Source organism: Vairimorpha necatrix, chromosome 7 (assembly GCF_036630325.1).
Source record: "Vairimorpha necatrix chromosome 7, complete sequence".
Lineage (NCBI taxonomy): Eukaryota > Fungi > Microsporidia > Nosematidae > Vairimorpha > Vairimorpha necatrix.
The window spans coordinates 961,861-979,597 of NC_088822.1; the positions used below are offsets into that span (position 1 = coordinate 961,861).

General features: G+C 26.7%; 6 protein-coding genes across 6 annotated transcripts; 1 reads left to right on the plus strand and 5 right to left on the minus strand.

The window, feature by feature from the left end:
• Nucleotides 1-28: 28 nt before the first annotated feature.
• VNE69_07217 (putative ATP-dependent helicase) lies at nucleotides 29-2,263 on the minus strand (the record flags this gene model as incomplete). The annotated part of the gene is made up of 1 exon (XM_065474224.1): nucleotides 29-2,263. The coding sequence occupies one exon, from the start codon at nucleotides 2,261-2,263 to the stop codon at nucleotides 29-31; it is 2,235 nt and encodes a 744-aa protein (XP_065330296.1).
• A 474-nt stretch (nucleotides 2,264-2,737) lies between these two features.
• Nucleotides 2,738-3,847, minus strand: VNE69_07218 (histone acetlytransferase ESA1; the record flags this gene model as incomplete). Its single annotated transcript, XM_065474225.1, has 1 exon — nucleotides 2,738-3,847. One exon carries the CDS (start codon nucleotides 3,845-3,847, stop codon nucleotides 2,738-2,740), a length of 1,110 nt encoding a protein of 369 aa, XP_065330297.1.
• Nucleotides 3,848-4,543: 696 nt separating this feature from the next.
• VNE69_07219 (translation initiation factor eIF-2B subunit epsilon (EIF2B5)) lies at nucleotides 4,544-6,103 on the plus strand (the record flags this gene model as incomplete). Its single annotated transcript, XM_065474226.1, has 1 exon — nucleotides 4,544-6,103. The coding sequence occupies one exon, from the start codon at nucleotides 4,544-4,546 to the stop codon at nucleotides 6,101-6,103; it is 1,560 nt and encodes a 519-aa protein (XP_065330298.1).
• Nucleotides 6,104-6,314: 211 nt separating this feature from the next.
• On the minus strand, nucleotides 6,315-6,593 carry VNE69_07220 (uncharacterized protein; the record flags this gene model as incomplete). The annotated part of the gene is made up of 1 exon (XM_065474227.1): nucleotides 6,315-6,593. The coding sequence occupies one exon, from the start codon at nucleotides 6,591-6,593 to the stop codon at nucleotides 6,315-6,317; it is 279 nt and encodes a 92-aa protein (XP_065330299.1).
• Nucleotides 6,594-6,700: 107 nt separating this feature from the next.
• Nucleotides 6,701-14,500, minus strand: VNE69_07221 (uncharacterized protein; the record flags this gene model as incomplete). Its single annotated transcript, XM_065474228.1, has 1 exon — nucleotides 6,701-14,500. One exon carries the CDS (start codon nucleotides 14,498-14,500, stop codon nucleotides 6,701-6,703), a length of 7,800 nt encoding a protein of 2,599 aa, XP_065330300.1.
• Nucleotides 14,501-14,665: 165 nt separating this feature from the next.
• On the minus strand, nucleotides 14,666-17,485 carry VNE69_07222 (importin; the record flags this gene model as incomplete). Its single annotated transcript, XM_065474229.1, has 1 exon — nucleotides 14,666-17,485. The coding sequence occupies one exon, from the start codon at nucleotides 17,483-17,485 to the stop codon at nucleotides 14,666-14,668; it is 2,820 nt and encodes a 939-aa protein (XP_065330301.1).
• Between the last annotated feature and the right edge of the window lie 252 nt (nucleotides 17,486-17,737).

Here is a 17,737-nt window from a genome sequence, read left to right on the forward strand (position 1 = left end):
CTAGCAATTAAAATAATTATAATTTAATTTATGAAATCCAATCTTTATCAATTATTGTTATATTTTTCATATATAATTTCTTACTACCTTTTACCAAAAAATCAAATATCACATATTCCCCTTCTAAATCAATACTAGATGTAGAAACATAAACAGGATTTTTCTTATGCCAATAACAAGCCTCATATGGAATAGCAATCCTATCAAAATAAACTCTATAAATAACTTTCCTTATTTCTGTCTTTATATCGTCAGTCAAAATATTTTTTTTCATATTTTCGATCCCAAATTTTTTATATAAAAATTTTTGAATTTTTACAACTTCACTGAAAGTAGTAAAATTGATATTTAAATTTTTACAAAAATCTTTTTTGTTTTTGGATTTTTCAAAATCTCTAAAAATTTTTAAAATTACAATTAAATCACTTTTTTCGGACATATAATACGATTTTGTTTCTTTGATACGATCAATTTCCAAATTAACAGACATAATACAAGATAAATCTATTAGTTCTGTAATTATATTAGATGTATTAGAAATACAAAGCATTTTTGCTAGTCTTGGCGGTAGAGGTAGTTTATTAATATATTTGCCTACTTTAGTTAAGTTTAATTCGTCGTTTAATATTCCCAGTCTTTTTAATTCATTTACTGATTTTTTAATAATAGTTTCATTAGGTCGATTGACATATGGGAATTTGTAAACATCTTTTATACCAAGAGATACTAAATCGAGAATTATTTCGTCTAGAGATTCGTACAATATTTTCGGAGTTTCTAGATCTTCAAATTTCTCGTAAGTTGGTCCACTGTAAAGCCTGTAACAAATGCCTGGTTTTGTACGGCCAGCTCTTCCTGCTCGTTGTAATGCGCTAGATTTCGAAATATATTCTATCGAATATTCGATAGTATTCATCATGCCGACAATCTTACGCTTGACTAATCCAGAGTCTACTACGTAATAAATATCCGGAATTGTTATACTTGTCTCGGCTATATTAGTAGACAAAATAATTTTGTGTTGGTTGTAGTTTTTATAAATAAGTGACTGGTCGTATTTTGACAACGACGAATGTAAAGGAAGAATGACGCAGTCATCAAATCTTTCTGTCAATTTATTTAGTAAAGAGTAAATATATTTTTTATCTGGTAGAAAACATAATATTGAGTCTCCTACTTGGCATTTGTTGCTTTTTAATATCTTAGAAATTCTGTTAAAAGCCAGTTGCACTGTGTCTGAAGAATCTTTTTCTTCATAAAAAATTTTTACCCGATGAGAATTAGAAGGAATTTCTAATACTGCGATTCTATCGAAAAAGTTGTTTAATTCGCTAACCATGGAAGTCGCACTCATTAAAACAAGTTTAAGTTCGTCATTTCGTTTTTTTCTAATTTTTACTATACGAGACAGTAGAGAAATTAAAATGTCCATGTTGGCACTACGTTCGTGTATTTCATCAAGAATAATCACAGAATATTTTGACAATAAAAAGTCTCCTTGTATTTCTTTGAGTAAAATCCCATCTGTCATGATCTTTATTTTAGTATTTTCATCTACAGTAGAATCGTATCTTATTTTGTACCCGCACTTTTTTTCGCCTAGTTCTTCATTTATTCTATTGCATATGCTTATAGTTGAAATCCGCCTTGGCTGTGTCACGCCTATGTATCTTTTAAATCCGCCTTCGTAAAGAAATTGAGGAATTTGTGTCGTTTTACCACTACCAGTTTCTCCTTTGACAGAAATTACAGTGTTATTTCTTATTTTAGAAATTATCTCTGTTTTCTCATAGTAAATAGGTAGAGTTTTACGGAATTCTTCATTTTCTTTTGGTCTGCGTAGACATTCAACATTTTCCCAATGTTGGTTTTCTCCCAAAAAATCATCAAGATCGTCGATATTTGCCTCGTCTTCTTCTGAGATACTTTCTTGATATTTTTTTATATTTAGTTCTGGATCTTGTTCTTCGTCTGTTTCTATATCAATTGGTAGAATGCTATTGTTTTCTATAACATGATTATCTTTAATTTCTTCTGTGGTATTTTCTTGTGTGACCATTTCTAGTGTCACCTCTTCGTTATTTTCCTCACTTTTGTTATTGTCTTCACTTTTGTTACTTTCTTCCACTATCATTGAGTTTTTAATGTTCTTTTGTCTTTTTTCTTCAATTTCTGCTATTTGTGCCAAAATATCATCTCTTTTTCTTTGTTTTCTTTTTTTTTCTAAATATTTGTTAAGTAACTTCTCTTTCTTTTTAGACATAGACGGTTAGAAAAATATGATAAAAACTTCAGTTTTTTTCTGACCGTATGTTATTTTAAAGTTTTTAGTTTGAATAATTGCGACTTCTTTTATAAAATTGATAAAAATTTTATTATTTTTTATTACTTCCACGAGATATTTTAATTTTATTTTTTTACTTTAAATGTACGATTTTTTTTACCGATGAATGAAGTTTATTTAATAATTTTAATAGTAAATGTGACTCAAACTATTTTAAAAATTGGATTATTTACTGTTTATATAAACTTTATACATTATAAATATGATTTTACACAGGAATATGTAGCTAAAATGTTTTTTTACTGTTATATGACTTTTAGAGTTATTCTTAAAATTTTTATTCTTTCAAAAAAAACTTGAATATCAAACAAAACTTCAGTAAAGATTTTTAATATCAAACAAAACTTGAATAAATTTTTCTAAAATGTATAATTTTTACTTACTATTTGTTTTTTAAATATATCTTAGATATTTCTCATTAAGCCTTTTTTGCTTAAATTTTTTCGCTCTTGTTTTTATTTTATCATCTAAGGCGTATATAAATGTTCCTTTATACAATTTTAGTACATTATAATAAGTCAGTGTACTTATTATATCTTCTACTGTTATATGTGTCGCCTTACTTATCTCGTCCACTGAACTATTACTATTTTCTATTAAATAATCTACTATTACATCAAGCCAGTAAGCTCTATAACTTAAAAGACCCAAGTCGCTCAGCGGCTTCTCTGGTCCACTAATTAAATTATCTTTTTTACTCAACATATAAGAGAAATCCATTAATATTCTCCCGTATCCTTTTCTCTGTTCAAAAGGCAGTGTCAAAATACACGCTAAATTGTAGCCTTGTTCGCTTATTTTTTCTTTACTAAAGTAGCCGACAATAGTAAAGCCAAAATTGTCTACCCGACACAAGACATAAAATAAGAAGACGTCTATGTCGTAATATAAAGATTTATGATCTAAAAACAATTTTGATAAAAGTGCCAAATTTCTACAATATTTTTGCTCTGTGTACCCGTCCATTTCAAAGAAGCTTAGGCCGTTGTTCCTGTAGATTTCCCGCCCAGGCGGGTGGCACATTTCGCATTTCTCGATGTGTTCGCTGTAAATTTTTTTATTATTAAAATAGTAGAGACATTTTTCACAAATAAAAACCACGTCTGCGTTTGTTATCGACTTGGGATAGGGGGAGAAATACCAAGGCTCTACTAAATATTTACCAAATTGGATTTTCTTAATATTTTTGATTTTATATTCTTCATCTTTCATTTTGACTGCTTCTTTCTCGTCGTCAACGCTGTTAAGATCAGTCGTCTTTTTATGGACTTCTTCTATCTTCTTCTTCTTTTTTGGTATCTCAATTGTCGAGATATCGTCTAAGCATAAAAATGAATAAGAAATCCATTCGTCCAGTCTTCTATTCTGGTCTATATAATGAATATAAAATTCTAATTTGTCATTTACTAGACGGATGCCTAATATTTCGGCCTTTTGTTTGTCTTTGTGCTCTGGTTTCTGTACAAATAATTTGTATCCAATATTTATAGTCTCTGGATCCATAGGGACAGAAAAAAAAAGAAAAATTAAAAAGAAGACAAATTTCTTAAAAAAGCAAATTATTTATTTTTTAACCCTTAGAGAAAAACATCAAAAAAGGGAAAATTAAAAAATGACCAATAAAAATTAAAAAGAATGAGCAAAAAAAAACGCAATAAATTAAAATAAGATTAGAGCATGAAAAAAAAACACATTAGATAAATAAAAGATCAGAGCATGAAAAAACGGTTAAATTAAATAAGATCAGAGCATGAAAAAACACACTAGATAAATGAAAGATCAGAGCATGAAAAATAAATGACAAATGAAATTTAATAAATTACAAGATAAAATAAGTAATATAAAGTATTAGGTTTACAAAATCTTATTTATAATTATCAATTTATAAATTATTTACAAAATATTAGGGCTTACATTACATTTTATTAAAATGTCAAACCTATCAGTTGCATCACCATAATAGTCTATTATTCAACTACTATAAAATGATAAACTTATTCCTTAATTAAATATAGAAATCATAAATACAATATAACTTCCCATTTAAAAAATAAAATAAATCTTATTTTGCATAAATATACCAGTTTGTTTGTTAACAAACAAACTGACAAATTTAAATATTTAAATAATTTTTAGCATAAACTTTAATTGGTTCCCTGGTTTTATTTATTTTTTCCATCCCCTCCAAATTATAAAAACATGGTCAAAAACATACGAAATTTTATAAGAAACAACGACAACATAGTTTTACTTGTAGTTGACTACTACGAGACAAAACAAATTCCTATAGAAATGACAAACATTACAGAGAATCTTGCTCTATTCCCTGTGGCAAATATCCCACTTATTGATTATATTATAAAATCCTTACTTTCGAAAAATCTCCAAAATTTTATAATTTGTGGATTACAAATTAAGAAAATTGAAGAACATTTAAAATCAATTTATAAAGATCAAATTAATTTTATTAGTATTGATAATCAGAAAAATCTTGGAGATATTTTTAGATTTTTACATGAATCTGTTTATGATTTAAAAGATTTATTAGTAGTTTATGCTAATCATTATACGAATATTGATTGTAAATTAATATTTGAAGAACATAAACAAAATGATAATTTGGTTACATTTTTCGTACATGAAAATTTTTCAAATTCCCAAATTAATCATTTTTATGGTACAAAAGATAAAAAGATAGTTTTTTATGAAAAATGTATAAATGATAAAATTAATTTTAACAGAGTTAAAGAGACAATAGAGAAATATGAAAATATAGATTTTAATTATAAAGGGAGTTCTCCAAATTTAGCAGTAATTTCTCCTAAAGTTTTCCAGATTTTTTCAGATAATTTTGATTTTTCTTGTCTTTCAGATTTCTTAGAGTCAATTTTAGCTTTTAATCCTTTTGATTTAAAGATTGGCTTTTTTGAATATTTTAATTTGTTACCTTCTTTTACACCAGTTTATAGTAGAGAGATATTAACTTTATTTGATTATTATAGATTTAATGAAGATAATATTAAGTTACAGATAGAAGATATTTCCCAGTTTTCTCAGAATATAAATTTACTCAAATCTGATAATAATTATTTCTTTGAGTCTCCAGAAGGCTTTTCTATAGAGAATGTTGTTTTAGGGTATAATAATAAGTTAGAAGATGATTTTTATATAAAAGATTCCTCAGTAGGAAATAGATGTGTTATATCTGGGAATATTAAGAAGTGTATAATTTGGGATGATATTTCTATTACAGAAGATTTAGAAGAGAATATTGTATTTGGGACAGGCCATAAGTTTGATGTTCATTATCTTGAGATAGAAGTGGATATTGAGGAACCAGATATTAAGAAGAATAATTTCTTTGAGGATATAAATGATTATTTAAATGATTTAGATATTAATAGTGATATAGATAATATGTTAAGACAGATAAGTTTAATTAAGATTGTATGGAATGCGTCTAATCTTGATTTTATAGAGGCCTTTGTTATATTTCTGATTAATCTTATAGACGAGGAAGATATGGAAATGTCGACTATAAATGCGTCAGTCTTTTTCCCGCTTCTACAAGGGAATATTAACAGTACAGAAGATCAAGAAGAGTTACTTCTTATAATGTATAATCTGACCTTAGACCAAGATATAGAATATAGGAAACAAGTATTATTCAGATTTGGATATCTTTTTATAGAAGATGGAATAATAAATAAGAATGTATTGAAGAAATATACCAAGATGATCAAAAAGGGAATATTTTAAAATCCCATCAACTATAATTGATGGAAGAAATATTATAAAGTATAGTAAGAATTATAAATATCTATATAATAATTTTATATGGTATAAATTGATGGAAGAAATATTATAAAGTATAGTGAGAATTATAAATATCTATATAATAATATTATATGGGGATATTATTAAATAAAGTATTAAATAGTAGACCTTATTCTTCATATTATTATGTTTATTATAGTAACTTCATAAAGGGTATTGTAATTGGTAGAAATATAGACAGTAACATTAGTGGACTATAAATCCTTAGTATTTTAAGGGGCTTTATTTCTAGTCTCTCATATTCTTCTTCTATGTCTTCTTCTTTGGGATATATTCCATGACGAATTAGTGTCTCTAATTTATAATTAGTCCCGTATTTATTTTCTATTATAAGGTCTCTTACTAGATCCTTAAAATGATGAGCCATGAGAAATAAGACGCCTACAATGTAAAGGGCTTTATCGAGAATCATAAGGGGTCAAATAATGAAGAACTATTAATCATTCCATATCTATGTCATTATTTTAAGCTTTACTTAAATCATATTATTTCTACACTTTATAGTTCTACACACTATAATTAAATTGGTGTTATGTTCATGACTTTTTCTTCATCTTCCTCGTCTAGTTTATTTTTATAAACTAAATATCTTAGATATTCCATGCTTATGGTCTCTTTATAATTTATTATTATCTCTAGATCTCTTACACTGAATGTATATTTCTTCTCTAAATTGTGTCTGTATAAATTCCCTATTAATTTACAGTGGTATTTTATTATCTCTTGATTCTCTGTCCCATACAGTCTCCTGTATAATTCCAGACTTCTCTTATAATTATATTTATATTTCATATAAATGACTCTACAGTCTTTTATCATCTTCCTGCTTCTACTGTATTCACTTATATAAACAAATTTGTTCTCTGACTCATCTTCTACTAATTTGTCATATAAGTCTATATTCTTTATTAAATATAAATCTGATCCTCTTTTTAATAAGTCTGAGTATATTTCATTACTCTTCTTATCTCCTAGACTTATTATATTCTTGAATTTTATATTCTTCTCTAAGTAGTAGACATAGTCGTCAGTATTAGTAATAATCAGGATATTAGATTTATATTTCTTTATATCTTCAAGGTCTAAATGTGTACAGTACTTTATGCATTTATCTAATAAAACATTACCTTCATTATGTTTTATATTTACATTATCAAGAATGTTAATATTAAATGTATCTGTAACATCTTTCCTTATAAAATTAGATTCATATGTATCATTCTTACTTATATAAAGATCTTCATTTCGTATAAATTCGTCGTATACTTTAAATGATAATTTATATCTCGTATATAATATCTTATACACTCTATTAAGCATATCATAATATTCTCTTATTCGTCTTATTCCTTCTAATCTCTTTCTCTCTAAATCTAATACTCTCTTTGTCCCTAATATCTTATTTATATCTCCAAGTACAATATTTCTTAATAATTCATCCTGTAATTCCTTAATATTTATATCTTCCTCATGGGGATATTCCTCTACTACTTCATGAGTGTAACCAATACACTCATAGAAATCAGTATCTTGGTTTATTATTATAGAGAAATCTTTTTCTCTTATGAGATATTTACAGAGTCTATAAATTTCTTCATCTTGTGTCACATTATTGATCTTTATATTCCTCTTATACTTGTAAATATTAGATATTATCTTCTTATAATTCTTATCTTTCATACTAGTCTCTAAATAATCCCCAGTGTGGCTACTGGACAGTAAAATCTTATTTATGAATAATTTAGGTAAGACGAGCTCGAGGCCGAACTCGGACTCAGTCCAATTTGACTTCTCCTCGTTGATCTTTGAGATCAAGTCGTCATATTTTAAGATCTCGTCTTTTAAGTTTGATATTTCTCTCTGTGTCTTGACTAGTAAAACTTGACACTCAGAATATTCCCTTTTATATTCACTGAGTCTCTTCTCTAATATTTCATATTTCTCTTCTTCTTCTTTTATATTGACGAGTGCTAAGTTGCCCTTCTTTAATAAATCCTTGATTTCTTCCTCTAGTGGTTTAATGTCTTCTTTAAGTCTTTTATATTCATAATTGTGTAGTATCCACTCGTATAAAAGATAGCAGACATGAGAAGATTTAGATATTTCAACTTCTTTATCTTTTAATTCTTCAATATCCAAATCAAATATGTCTTCTTCATTATCATTAATAAGTTTATAATCATTATTTACGTCATTAATATTGTCATCTTTACTTCTTTGATTATTGCTCTTACTTATGCTGTTGATGTCAAATGTCTTAAGAAATACTAGGCACTCTTGCCATGTCTTCTTCTCTTTCCTCTTATTTACCATATTATATATTATATTAATAATATAATGCACTGCCTTGGGTGGGCTATTCATACTTCTTATCTCTGCTATATTCTTCTTAGTGATCTTATTTATCTTCTTTATACTTTCTTGTAATTTGACTTCTCCCTCTTGTAAATTATTCTTTATAAAATTCTTCTTTTTCTCTATTTCATTGTAAAATGCAAGATGTTCTTGCTTTTTATTTTTTATTATATTTTTCTCATACTCGCAGTCCTTTTCTAGTGACTGAATTTTTAATATTTTCTGGTTTATTTCTTCTTGATATTTTACTAAAATTAAATCGTGTTTATGTAAATTTATCTTTTTATCTTGTGAAATATTGTGGAAAATCTTGATTTTCTCTAATCCGTCTAAAATGAATTTGTTGGATTTTATAAACTCTTTGTATGTTGAGACTGTAGTTTGTATAAAATCTACTAATTTATAAATATTTTTAAATGATAATAAATCAACATCGTCAATATTCTTAGATGATAATTTAACATCGTCTTTCTTATTGTAATTTTCGTCATTATTAAGTTTACTGATGTCATTGCGCATTATATCTTCTACTGTTATATAATTATTCATTATAATCTCTTCATTTATACAACATCCACATGTTTTATATTTCAAATTTCTTATATATTTCATGAAGCTTGTCTCTTCATTGTTGTCTAAATCTTCTATAAAATATTTCAGGTCTAATAAATAATGTCTTGGTGTAAATAATCTTATAATCATATTCTCTTTTATAATTTCATTACTCAGGAGATCTAAACTTGTCGTAAGTATCCCAGTAACTTTCTCTGTGTCGTATTCTATTTTACAAGTCTCATTAAATATTTCTATCTTTCTTATATTGTAATTTCTCAAGATCCAATTTTTCCCTGTTAGTCTTCCTCCTAGAAGAATAAAATTGAATTTATTTTCTAGGCAAAATTCTATGATTTCTCTGTTACAAATCGGCGAATTCACGTTTAAAATGTCTCTGAAGTATTCCTTGTTAATGTGTAGATTTCTCAATATTTTAAAGCATTCGTAAAATTTGATATCTCCTTGTTTATAATATTCATAAATATCTCTATGCGTAATTTTATCATGGTTTTGGATTATTTCAAGATTATTTTGTATTGTCATGTCGTGATCTCCTTGAGACATTTCCAATATTTTTTCATTTGGTCGAATTTGGAGTATTGGACAATTTATTCTTCTCTTGAAATTATAAATATTTAAATCTTCTGATCCATTGTAGCTACAAATTATTTTCATATTTCTTTCTTCGTCTTTTACTGTTCCATGCTCATGAAGTTCCTTAATTTCCTGGATGACGTCATCTGACGCTTTTTCATATTCCTCTAAATAAATTATGTCTTTTTTATAGTTCTTTAAAGATTTGATTTCTCTACAATTAAGATAAAGCACTTCTTCATTCTTGACTATTTCTTTGAATTTTGATTTTTTCCCTATTCCCATTTCTCCTTCTAGAAATGTAACTGTATTGTTCTTTATATCATTGATATTTACAATATTCTTGTTAGATTGTGAAATGTCTCGCTCAAAATATATTGTAAATACTCTTGTCAATGAAGCGGGTGTCAATTTACTGATATCATTGGTCTCAAATATAAATCTTACGTTCTCTCTTATTTTTATTACTTCTCCATTCCTCATACATAATATTTTATTATCATCTAATACTGAGTTTAGATTCTCAATCCACTTGCTTTCTAAAATACAATCATAAATAATCCATAAATCTCCATTTGTATTCTCTTTTAAGATTCTGTATAAGATATCTTCATCATAGTAGTGGAAAATATAATGATTAATATTTCGAAGATTAATCATCTTCCTTAATATTTCTGATTTACCTGACAAACTCTCTCCGAATAATAAAATCCCAGTACTACTAGAAATTCCATATTCAAAAACTTCTTCTTTAGTCAGAGAAGGAAGATATTCTGACAATAAAGATTTATCTTTATCGCTGAACAGAGCATAATAATAAATTAACATATTCTGAGTCACATCTGAATCTTTAAGATTAAATAGGATCGTGTTTAAGGCTCTTAATGAGAAATTATAATGCGAAAGATTTTGACTCTTCTCTTTTAAATTTCTAAAAAGTGTTTTCATTTCTTCATTAAAATACACATCAAGTATATCTTCAATATTTGGATTATCAACTCTGATCTCCGCGAAAAGAGACTTAAGCGTAGTCGGCAACTTGTTCCTTCCTAAATATCCAATGTTCAAAGTCAAGAATATCTTGATTTTATCTTTATGTTCTACTAATAAATCACTCAATTTACTCATGACATTAAAGCCGAGTCTATTACACTCGTCTAAACATAAATACCAATTATTCTTTATACAACCCTGAATGATATTCTCTAATAAAATAATATTAAGATTCTCATTACAACAGAAAACATAAAGTGGTCTCCCTATACTCTTACAATAATATTTTACTGTCTCTGTCTTCCCTGTACTACTTTCCCCGTACAAAATTAAACCTGGGTAGTAAAAAAGACCGAGTGTAATTTTATTGAAAATTGTATTAGTCAATCTCGTGTATAAAATATTTGACGGAGGATAATAAATCATCTCAAAAGGCAAGAGATTTAAACTATCTGTAAAACACTCTAAGGAATCTTCAGATTTGGAAATCTGCGGCTTAGGATACAATAAAGTAAAATCTGGGCCAAGAATCTCTTGGTGCTTTTTTATAAATTTGATCTTTGTTGTCTCTTCAAAATCTAAATCATTAAAGAACTTATATTCATTTATAAAATCATCTAAAAATTGAATCTTGTTCTTGTCTTTCTTATTGAAATAACTTATTAAGACATTTTTAAACTCTAATTTAAATCTTCTGTAAAATAATTCAAAATCTTCTGGTGCTTTGAAAATGGAACTTAAATCTAATTTAGTAGAAAAATAAATCTTCTCTTTTTTGCTTTCTACTCCCAGGCACTCATTATTTTCAATAATGAGTTTATCAATATTGTATATATTCTTCAATAAATCTTCTATGGGCAACTTTCCATTTACAAAATTAATTAAATCGTCATTAGATACGAAATATAAATCACTAATCCGGTTTTTTAGATCTTCTATCTTTTTAGTAAATTTTTCTTTGTAAATTTCTTTTTCTCGTAAAATCCTGTCGAGTTTGAGCTCAATTAGAGGATTTTGTAATTCATATAAAAAATCATCAAAAAGGCTTAGATTTGTGTATTTGCAAATATCAACAAATAATGAACAAATTTCATTATTCTTAGAAATTAAATCTTCTACTTCTGATTTTAAATCTGAAATTATAGTGAGAAGATTTTGATCTGTCGAGTCGAGCCCATTATTTATCAGGTTATGATTTAAGAAGTCTAAATCCACATCTAAATCTTGTAATTCGTCACCTACTCTTTCAATGATCTTAAAAAATAAGTTTCTATTTTCAAAATTCAATAATTCATCACATGAGTATTTGATCTTCTTAATATCATTTTCTATCTTCGTAAGTTTCTGATAAATTTCCATAATCAAGTTTATCTTTCTAGAATATTCTCTCATTTCAAATTCTGAAATATTTTTTATGACGTCACAAATATATTTGTGTTTATCTAAAATATTTATAAATGATTTATCTTTATGATTAGACAGTTCTTTGATGAATTGTAATGCGTAAATATTTTCAAAATTTTCAGGTGCATGGAGAAAAAGCCAGTCTAATATTTTTTCTGATTTAATATCTGAAAAAATATATTTTGTAAATTTGAGATGATTGCACAATGTCCTTATTTCATTTGTCTTTTTATCTTCATTTATTTTTAAATCCTTAATCTTAACATTTAAATCATTTTTGGATTTCAAAATTTCATATAATTTTTTTGATTTTTTGTATTGCGACATCTTATGTTTAAAATCTGAGTAAAATATTTTAAATTCTGAATAATTGAAATTTTTTTCTTGATTTGATATAAACTTACTAAATGTACAAATCCATTCTTCTGCAAATTTTATAATTTCTGAGAAGGATTCAACATGTGGTAAATCAATTACAATATCTTTTTTTAGTATCTTAGTCCCGATTTTATAAATTAATATTGTGTCCTTAATATTGTCAAATGGTCTCTTAATTATGTCCTGATTTTGATAAAAATGTCTTGTAAGTTTCGTTTTCAGAGTGCTCAATTTTGTTGTACATGACAAATTTACATATTGTGGAAGGTCTTTTCTAATTTTATGTAACTTTTTGAATGTTTTAAATATTTCATAAACATTCATATTTCTGGATTTATAAATTAGATCAATGTATTCAGTTAGTCTAGTATGAGTATCTAAGATATTGTCAATTATAGATGACAAATTTTTAGTAAATAAATTTTTATCAAAAAATATTTCATGAATCAAATCTAAAATCTTATAAAGATCTTTTTCTGAGGAAATATTGACTTTTAGATTTTGATCCTTGAAAATATTATTCAGGTACGTGTCTGCTATTCGATTAATTTTACATAAGTGCGGATTTGACATAAGTAAAAATTTCATGCTTGATTTGTTCATCTCTTCAAATTTTAAAATCATCAATCTGTGTTCAATTAATTTATAGTTTAAATTATTAACTTCTTTTTTTAAATCCAAATCATATCCTCTGCTAATGTAAAACTTGATTTTCAAATTAATAATCTTCTGTAAAATATTAAATATTTCCTCAATCTCATCTAAAAACATTTCATACTCAACATCGTCGATAGTTTTAGTAATTTCTATAAAACATTCTATAGATTTTTTTAGTCTTTTAATGCTATCAATCTTATAATCTTTTTTGAAATAATTTAGTAGGTCATTGAAGAAAGGATCACAATTAATTTCCAAATCATAATCTTTTGTAGTGACCAATATCGAATTTAAAAGGTACTTAATATCTTTCTTTTGATTTTGTTTGTTTATAATTTCTTCATAATAACATATCTTTCTATTAAGAGTTTCAACGAATAAATTATTTTCTTGTCTAAAGAACAAATGAAGTAACTGCTTGGTGTATCTAACGATTTCTATAATATGAGAAATTTCTGAAGTTTTAGTTTGTAAAATACAAATCAGGTGCTCATAAATTTTCATCCTTTCTGCTGAAGTATTGTCTAAAAATTCTTTGTAGGACATAAATATAGAAAAATCCTTCATGAGTGTGATCTGCTGGTTTATATTTTTACAAGAGACAAATTCCCTTTTTAATATCGGAAGTATCAATTTGATATTTTCTTCGACATTTTTTATTTCTAAAAATAAATCATTTGCTTTATATTTATGTACAATATTTCTCAAAGAATTTATCTGTTCAAATTTGAGGAATTTTTCTTTGTAAAATTCAATATTTTCGTCATTTGTAGTAAATAATAAAGATTTCTTATTAATTAGATCTAGTAATCTTTTATATTGCGGAATTTTCTTTGGTTCATTCGTGGCATATTTGAGAATTTTCAGTATATGCTTATGAATATCCAAATTGTACACTTTACATGCATCGAGTATCCCTAATATATCAATAGGATTTTTAGATATTAGACAATTTTCAATATCTAAAGTCCGATAAAATAATTCTTCAAAGTCGTAAAGCATCTGATGCCTTTTAGTAGAAACATAATCTAATTTGTCGATTAAATCTTTATAAAAATCCGATTTAAAAAATATTACTAGGTAAGATAAATCAATTAATCGAATAGAACTTGAATTGTAAAAATCTTCTATCTGGCGGCGAATATATTCACCTTCTTGCTTGAAATATTTCTTCTTGTTATTTAAATATTCTTTGGAAACTTTTATAGAGAATCCACTTTCTTGTAAAATTCTTAATTTTATATAAGAAGCATCTGAGAAGTTTAGTAACATCTCTAAAAAAGGTATATCATCTGTAGACTTTGGTATAGAAATTGCAGATTCTGATTCTGATATCTTTGATACTGTTTTTATAAAATCTTGATAGTTCAATCTATGTATCATTTAAGGGTACCAGGTCCAATAAATTTATGCAGTTTTATTTTTTTTTGCATATTTATGTAAAATTAAATTGGTTTGTTTGTTAACAAACAAACTGTTTATGCAAAAAAGCTTAAATACAGATGATTTTTTATGAAATAGCATAAATTTAAAATATTTATTTGGTTCTTAGAATTTCTGTTGTATCTTTGACTTATTAGTAAATACGTCTTGTATTTTATTCATCTGTTCTTTAGACATACTTGATATAACAAGATTCCCTATAGTATTTTGAGAAGCAGAAGCAAATATATTATAAATATAAGGATAAGGATCAAATTTGTCCAAGATAGAAGAGAAGTAGATGTCTTCTTCTAGATCGTTATATTCCTCAGATTCATATTCAGCACTTTCTTCAGATTCCTCACTGCTTTTATCTTTCTTAGTGAATAATTTATTCCTGGCTTCAATAGCATCAGGCAGAGTACAGAAAATTGTAAGAAAACTTTTGGCTATTTTTTCTATATTTAGTCTTACTTGAATATTTGTTTGTGGTAGACTAAATAATTTCCCTAAGAATCTCAGACATATTTTTTTATCATGAACCCGACAGAATTCCTTTCTTTTTTCATATAGACGATTAAAGAAAATGCCATCAAAACCTCTAAGTTTCAATATTTGGAGAGTTTCCAATGGTAAAATGTAGAAGCAGTTCATGATGATTTCCAAGCCATAAATTATTGCAGAAGAATCTTCTTCTAAAAGTGGAATTGCCTCTGCTATTAATTTTATAAAGATGTCTAATTTTTCAGGATATAAAGAAAATAATTTTTCTCCGACATTTAAAAGTAGAGTTTCCATGATCTTGCACCCAGAAATGAAATCTTCGTCGTACATGCCGTCTTCGTCAGCAATACAAAGTTTTACACTAAAAGAGAGTATTTTATCTAGAATATAATTGTCTAAGACGACTTCTTTCCCATTACAAACCACATTGTCAATGATTTCAGAAATTTCATTAGGATAAACCAAAATGTCCTCAATGGGCAAATTTAAGATCAGAGTAAATAAGTTCCACATAGAATTATCAAAGGTAGTTATTGAGTAGAAGAAGCAATTTATAATGTCTAGTACTTCCTGGTAAAAGTTGTCTTTTTTTTCTCTAATAATAATTTCCAAGACATTATAGAAGTTTTGATATAGTCGAAGTGTCAATTCCTGGGGATGATTTTCTGTGTTTATGACAGTCTCGACATTTCTTAAGAATCCTGAAATGACCATCATTTTGTCGTCTGACTCAGATTGTTCATTTGCTAAATGAGATAAGATCAAATTTCCCATAGACCTGACTAGATCTGGGGCGAATACAGCGATTTCATTCGTAAATGACTGCATGATATTGTCCAGAAGATAAGTCAAGGGTTCAATGTCATAATTGGCACTCAAAGTCAAGACACTTTGGACAAGTTCGCCAATGTAGACACTGACGTATTTCGTCAGATCCTTGTTACTAATGAAGAAGTTCATAGCCAAAGTTGAGTCCACACTGAGAATTGGATGTTTCCCCCTGACAATATTGATGACATCACCAATGGCGTCTAATAAATTCTGACTGACAGTGACTTGTTCTTCAATAAAAGACAGTAAATAGCAGGCCTGAGATTTCATGATCAAATTTCCATATTTTATATCGTAGAAGACATAATTCGTCAGAATATTCTCGAATGAACTTTTCGAAGATTTGAAAATCGTGTGTGTCACGTGACTGAGCAGGAAATATATTCCGTAACTTTTCTTCAAATTTTCTGCCACTGGATTTTTCTTAGCATTTTCCAAATTTTGTATAAAAAATTGACAAATCCAATTCATCCCTTGCTCGGTGTGTTTTAGAGTCTTCATTATTTCTGTAAAAAGTGTGCCACATTCATTTCTTATGTCATATCCGAAATAATGATATTTTTCTCTGAGAAATTTCTCTGGGTCATTTTGGAAATCATCTTCTTCATTTTCATTTAATTCATGCATGTATAAAATATATTCTGTAATCAACCAAATCAAGTCTTTCTCCATAAATTTGTATGTTTCTTTATCAGAGGCGCATAAAGTCATAAATTCCACAGCGTACATTTCTACTGGTTCAGATTTATTACCAAATTTCTCCATTTTCAATTGAGAAAGAAATACTTCATAAATATAAGAAAATCTATCTGGTACAATTATAAATTTAGACATTTCTTCATTTTTATAAAATTTCTTGACTCCTTTGTTCGCTGCTTTGAATAAGAAAAATGCTGTCCATTTCTTAGTTTTCATAAAATAGAAATCTGAATTATTTTGAATTTTCAATATTTCTGTAGAAATATTTATGACGTAAGAGAAAACATCTAATCTTTGTAAAAATTCGGGAATTGAATAATAATTGTAAGATTTAGAAATAAATCTCAAAATTCCTGATGCTGTTTTATAGTCATTTTTAGAAATGACAGTATGCAAATTTGTAAGAAGTTCTTGTCCTGAAGTTTTGTAAATTAATTCTAAAATGTCTTCTAAATTGTATTTGATCTTTTCAGCGTGGAAAATCTGTTCGATGATATTCAAGGCCACAGTAAATTGTAACATGTCGTAAGATTTAATCATATTTGATACATTAGTCAATAATTCATTAGTGACATTACTTGGTTCTTTATTGTAAATATGAATAAGAATACCATTGTAAGAGACAATATTATTTTCATCAGAAGACATGAAAAAATCTACCAAATTGGAAATTATGATTTTCTTGGTGTGCTCAAATTCCAAATTTGACCATTCGCTGATCACTGCATTTTTAAAAAATAAAGAAGAAGTCTTTTTGATCATCAAATCCGAATCTTTCATAAATGTAGTAGGTAAAGATAAGAGAAAGTTATAATCTTTTTGTAATTGATTTAATCTTTCTTCTGATTTTGTTCTGGCTACTATGTCAGGATTCAAAGTATTTCTAAAAATTTCTTTTATTTCTGAGTTCATTGAAAGGGGCAGAAAAAAAAGTAAATTTAAAAAAAAAGCAAATTGAGACTTAAAATTAATAACTTTTAATATAATTTAAAAGTCATATTTAAAATTAAAAAATATAATTTAGGTGAAAATTTGACTGCAATTTTCTTTTAATTTTGTTGCAAAATACAAACAAATTCGAAAGAAAGTTGACTGTACAAAAATTGCCATTAAGAAATGTAAAGACCCATTTTATTAGAAACATTTAAATAAACTTGAATTTTA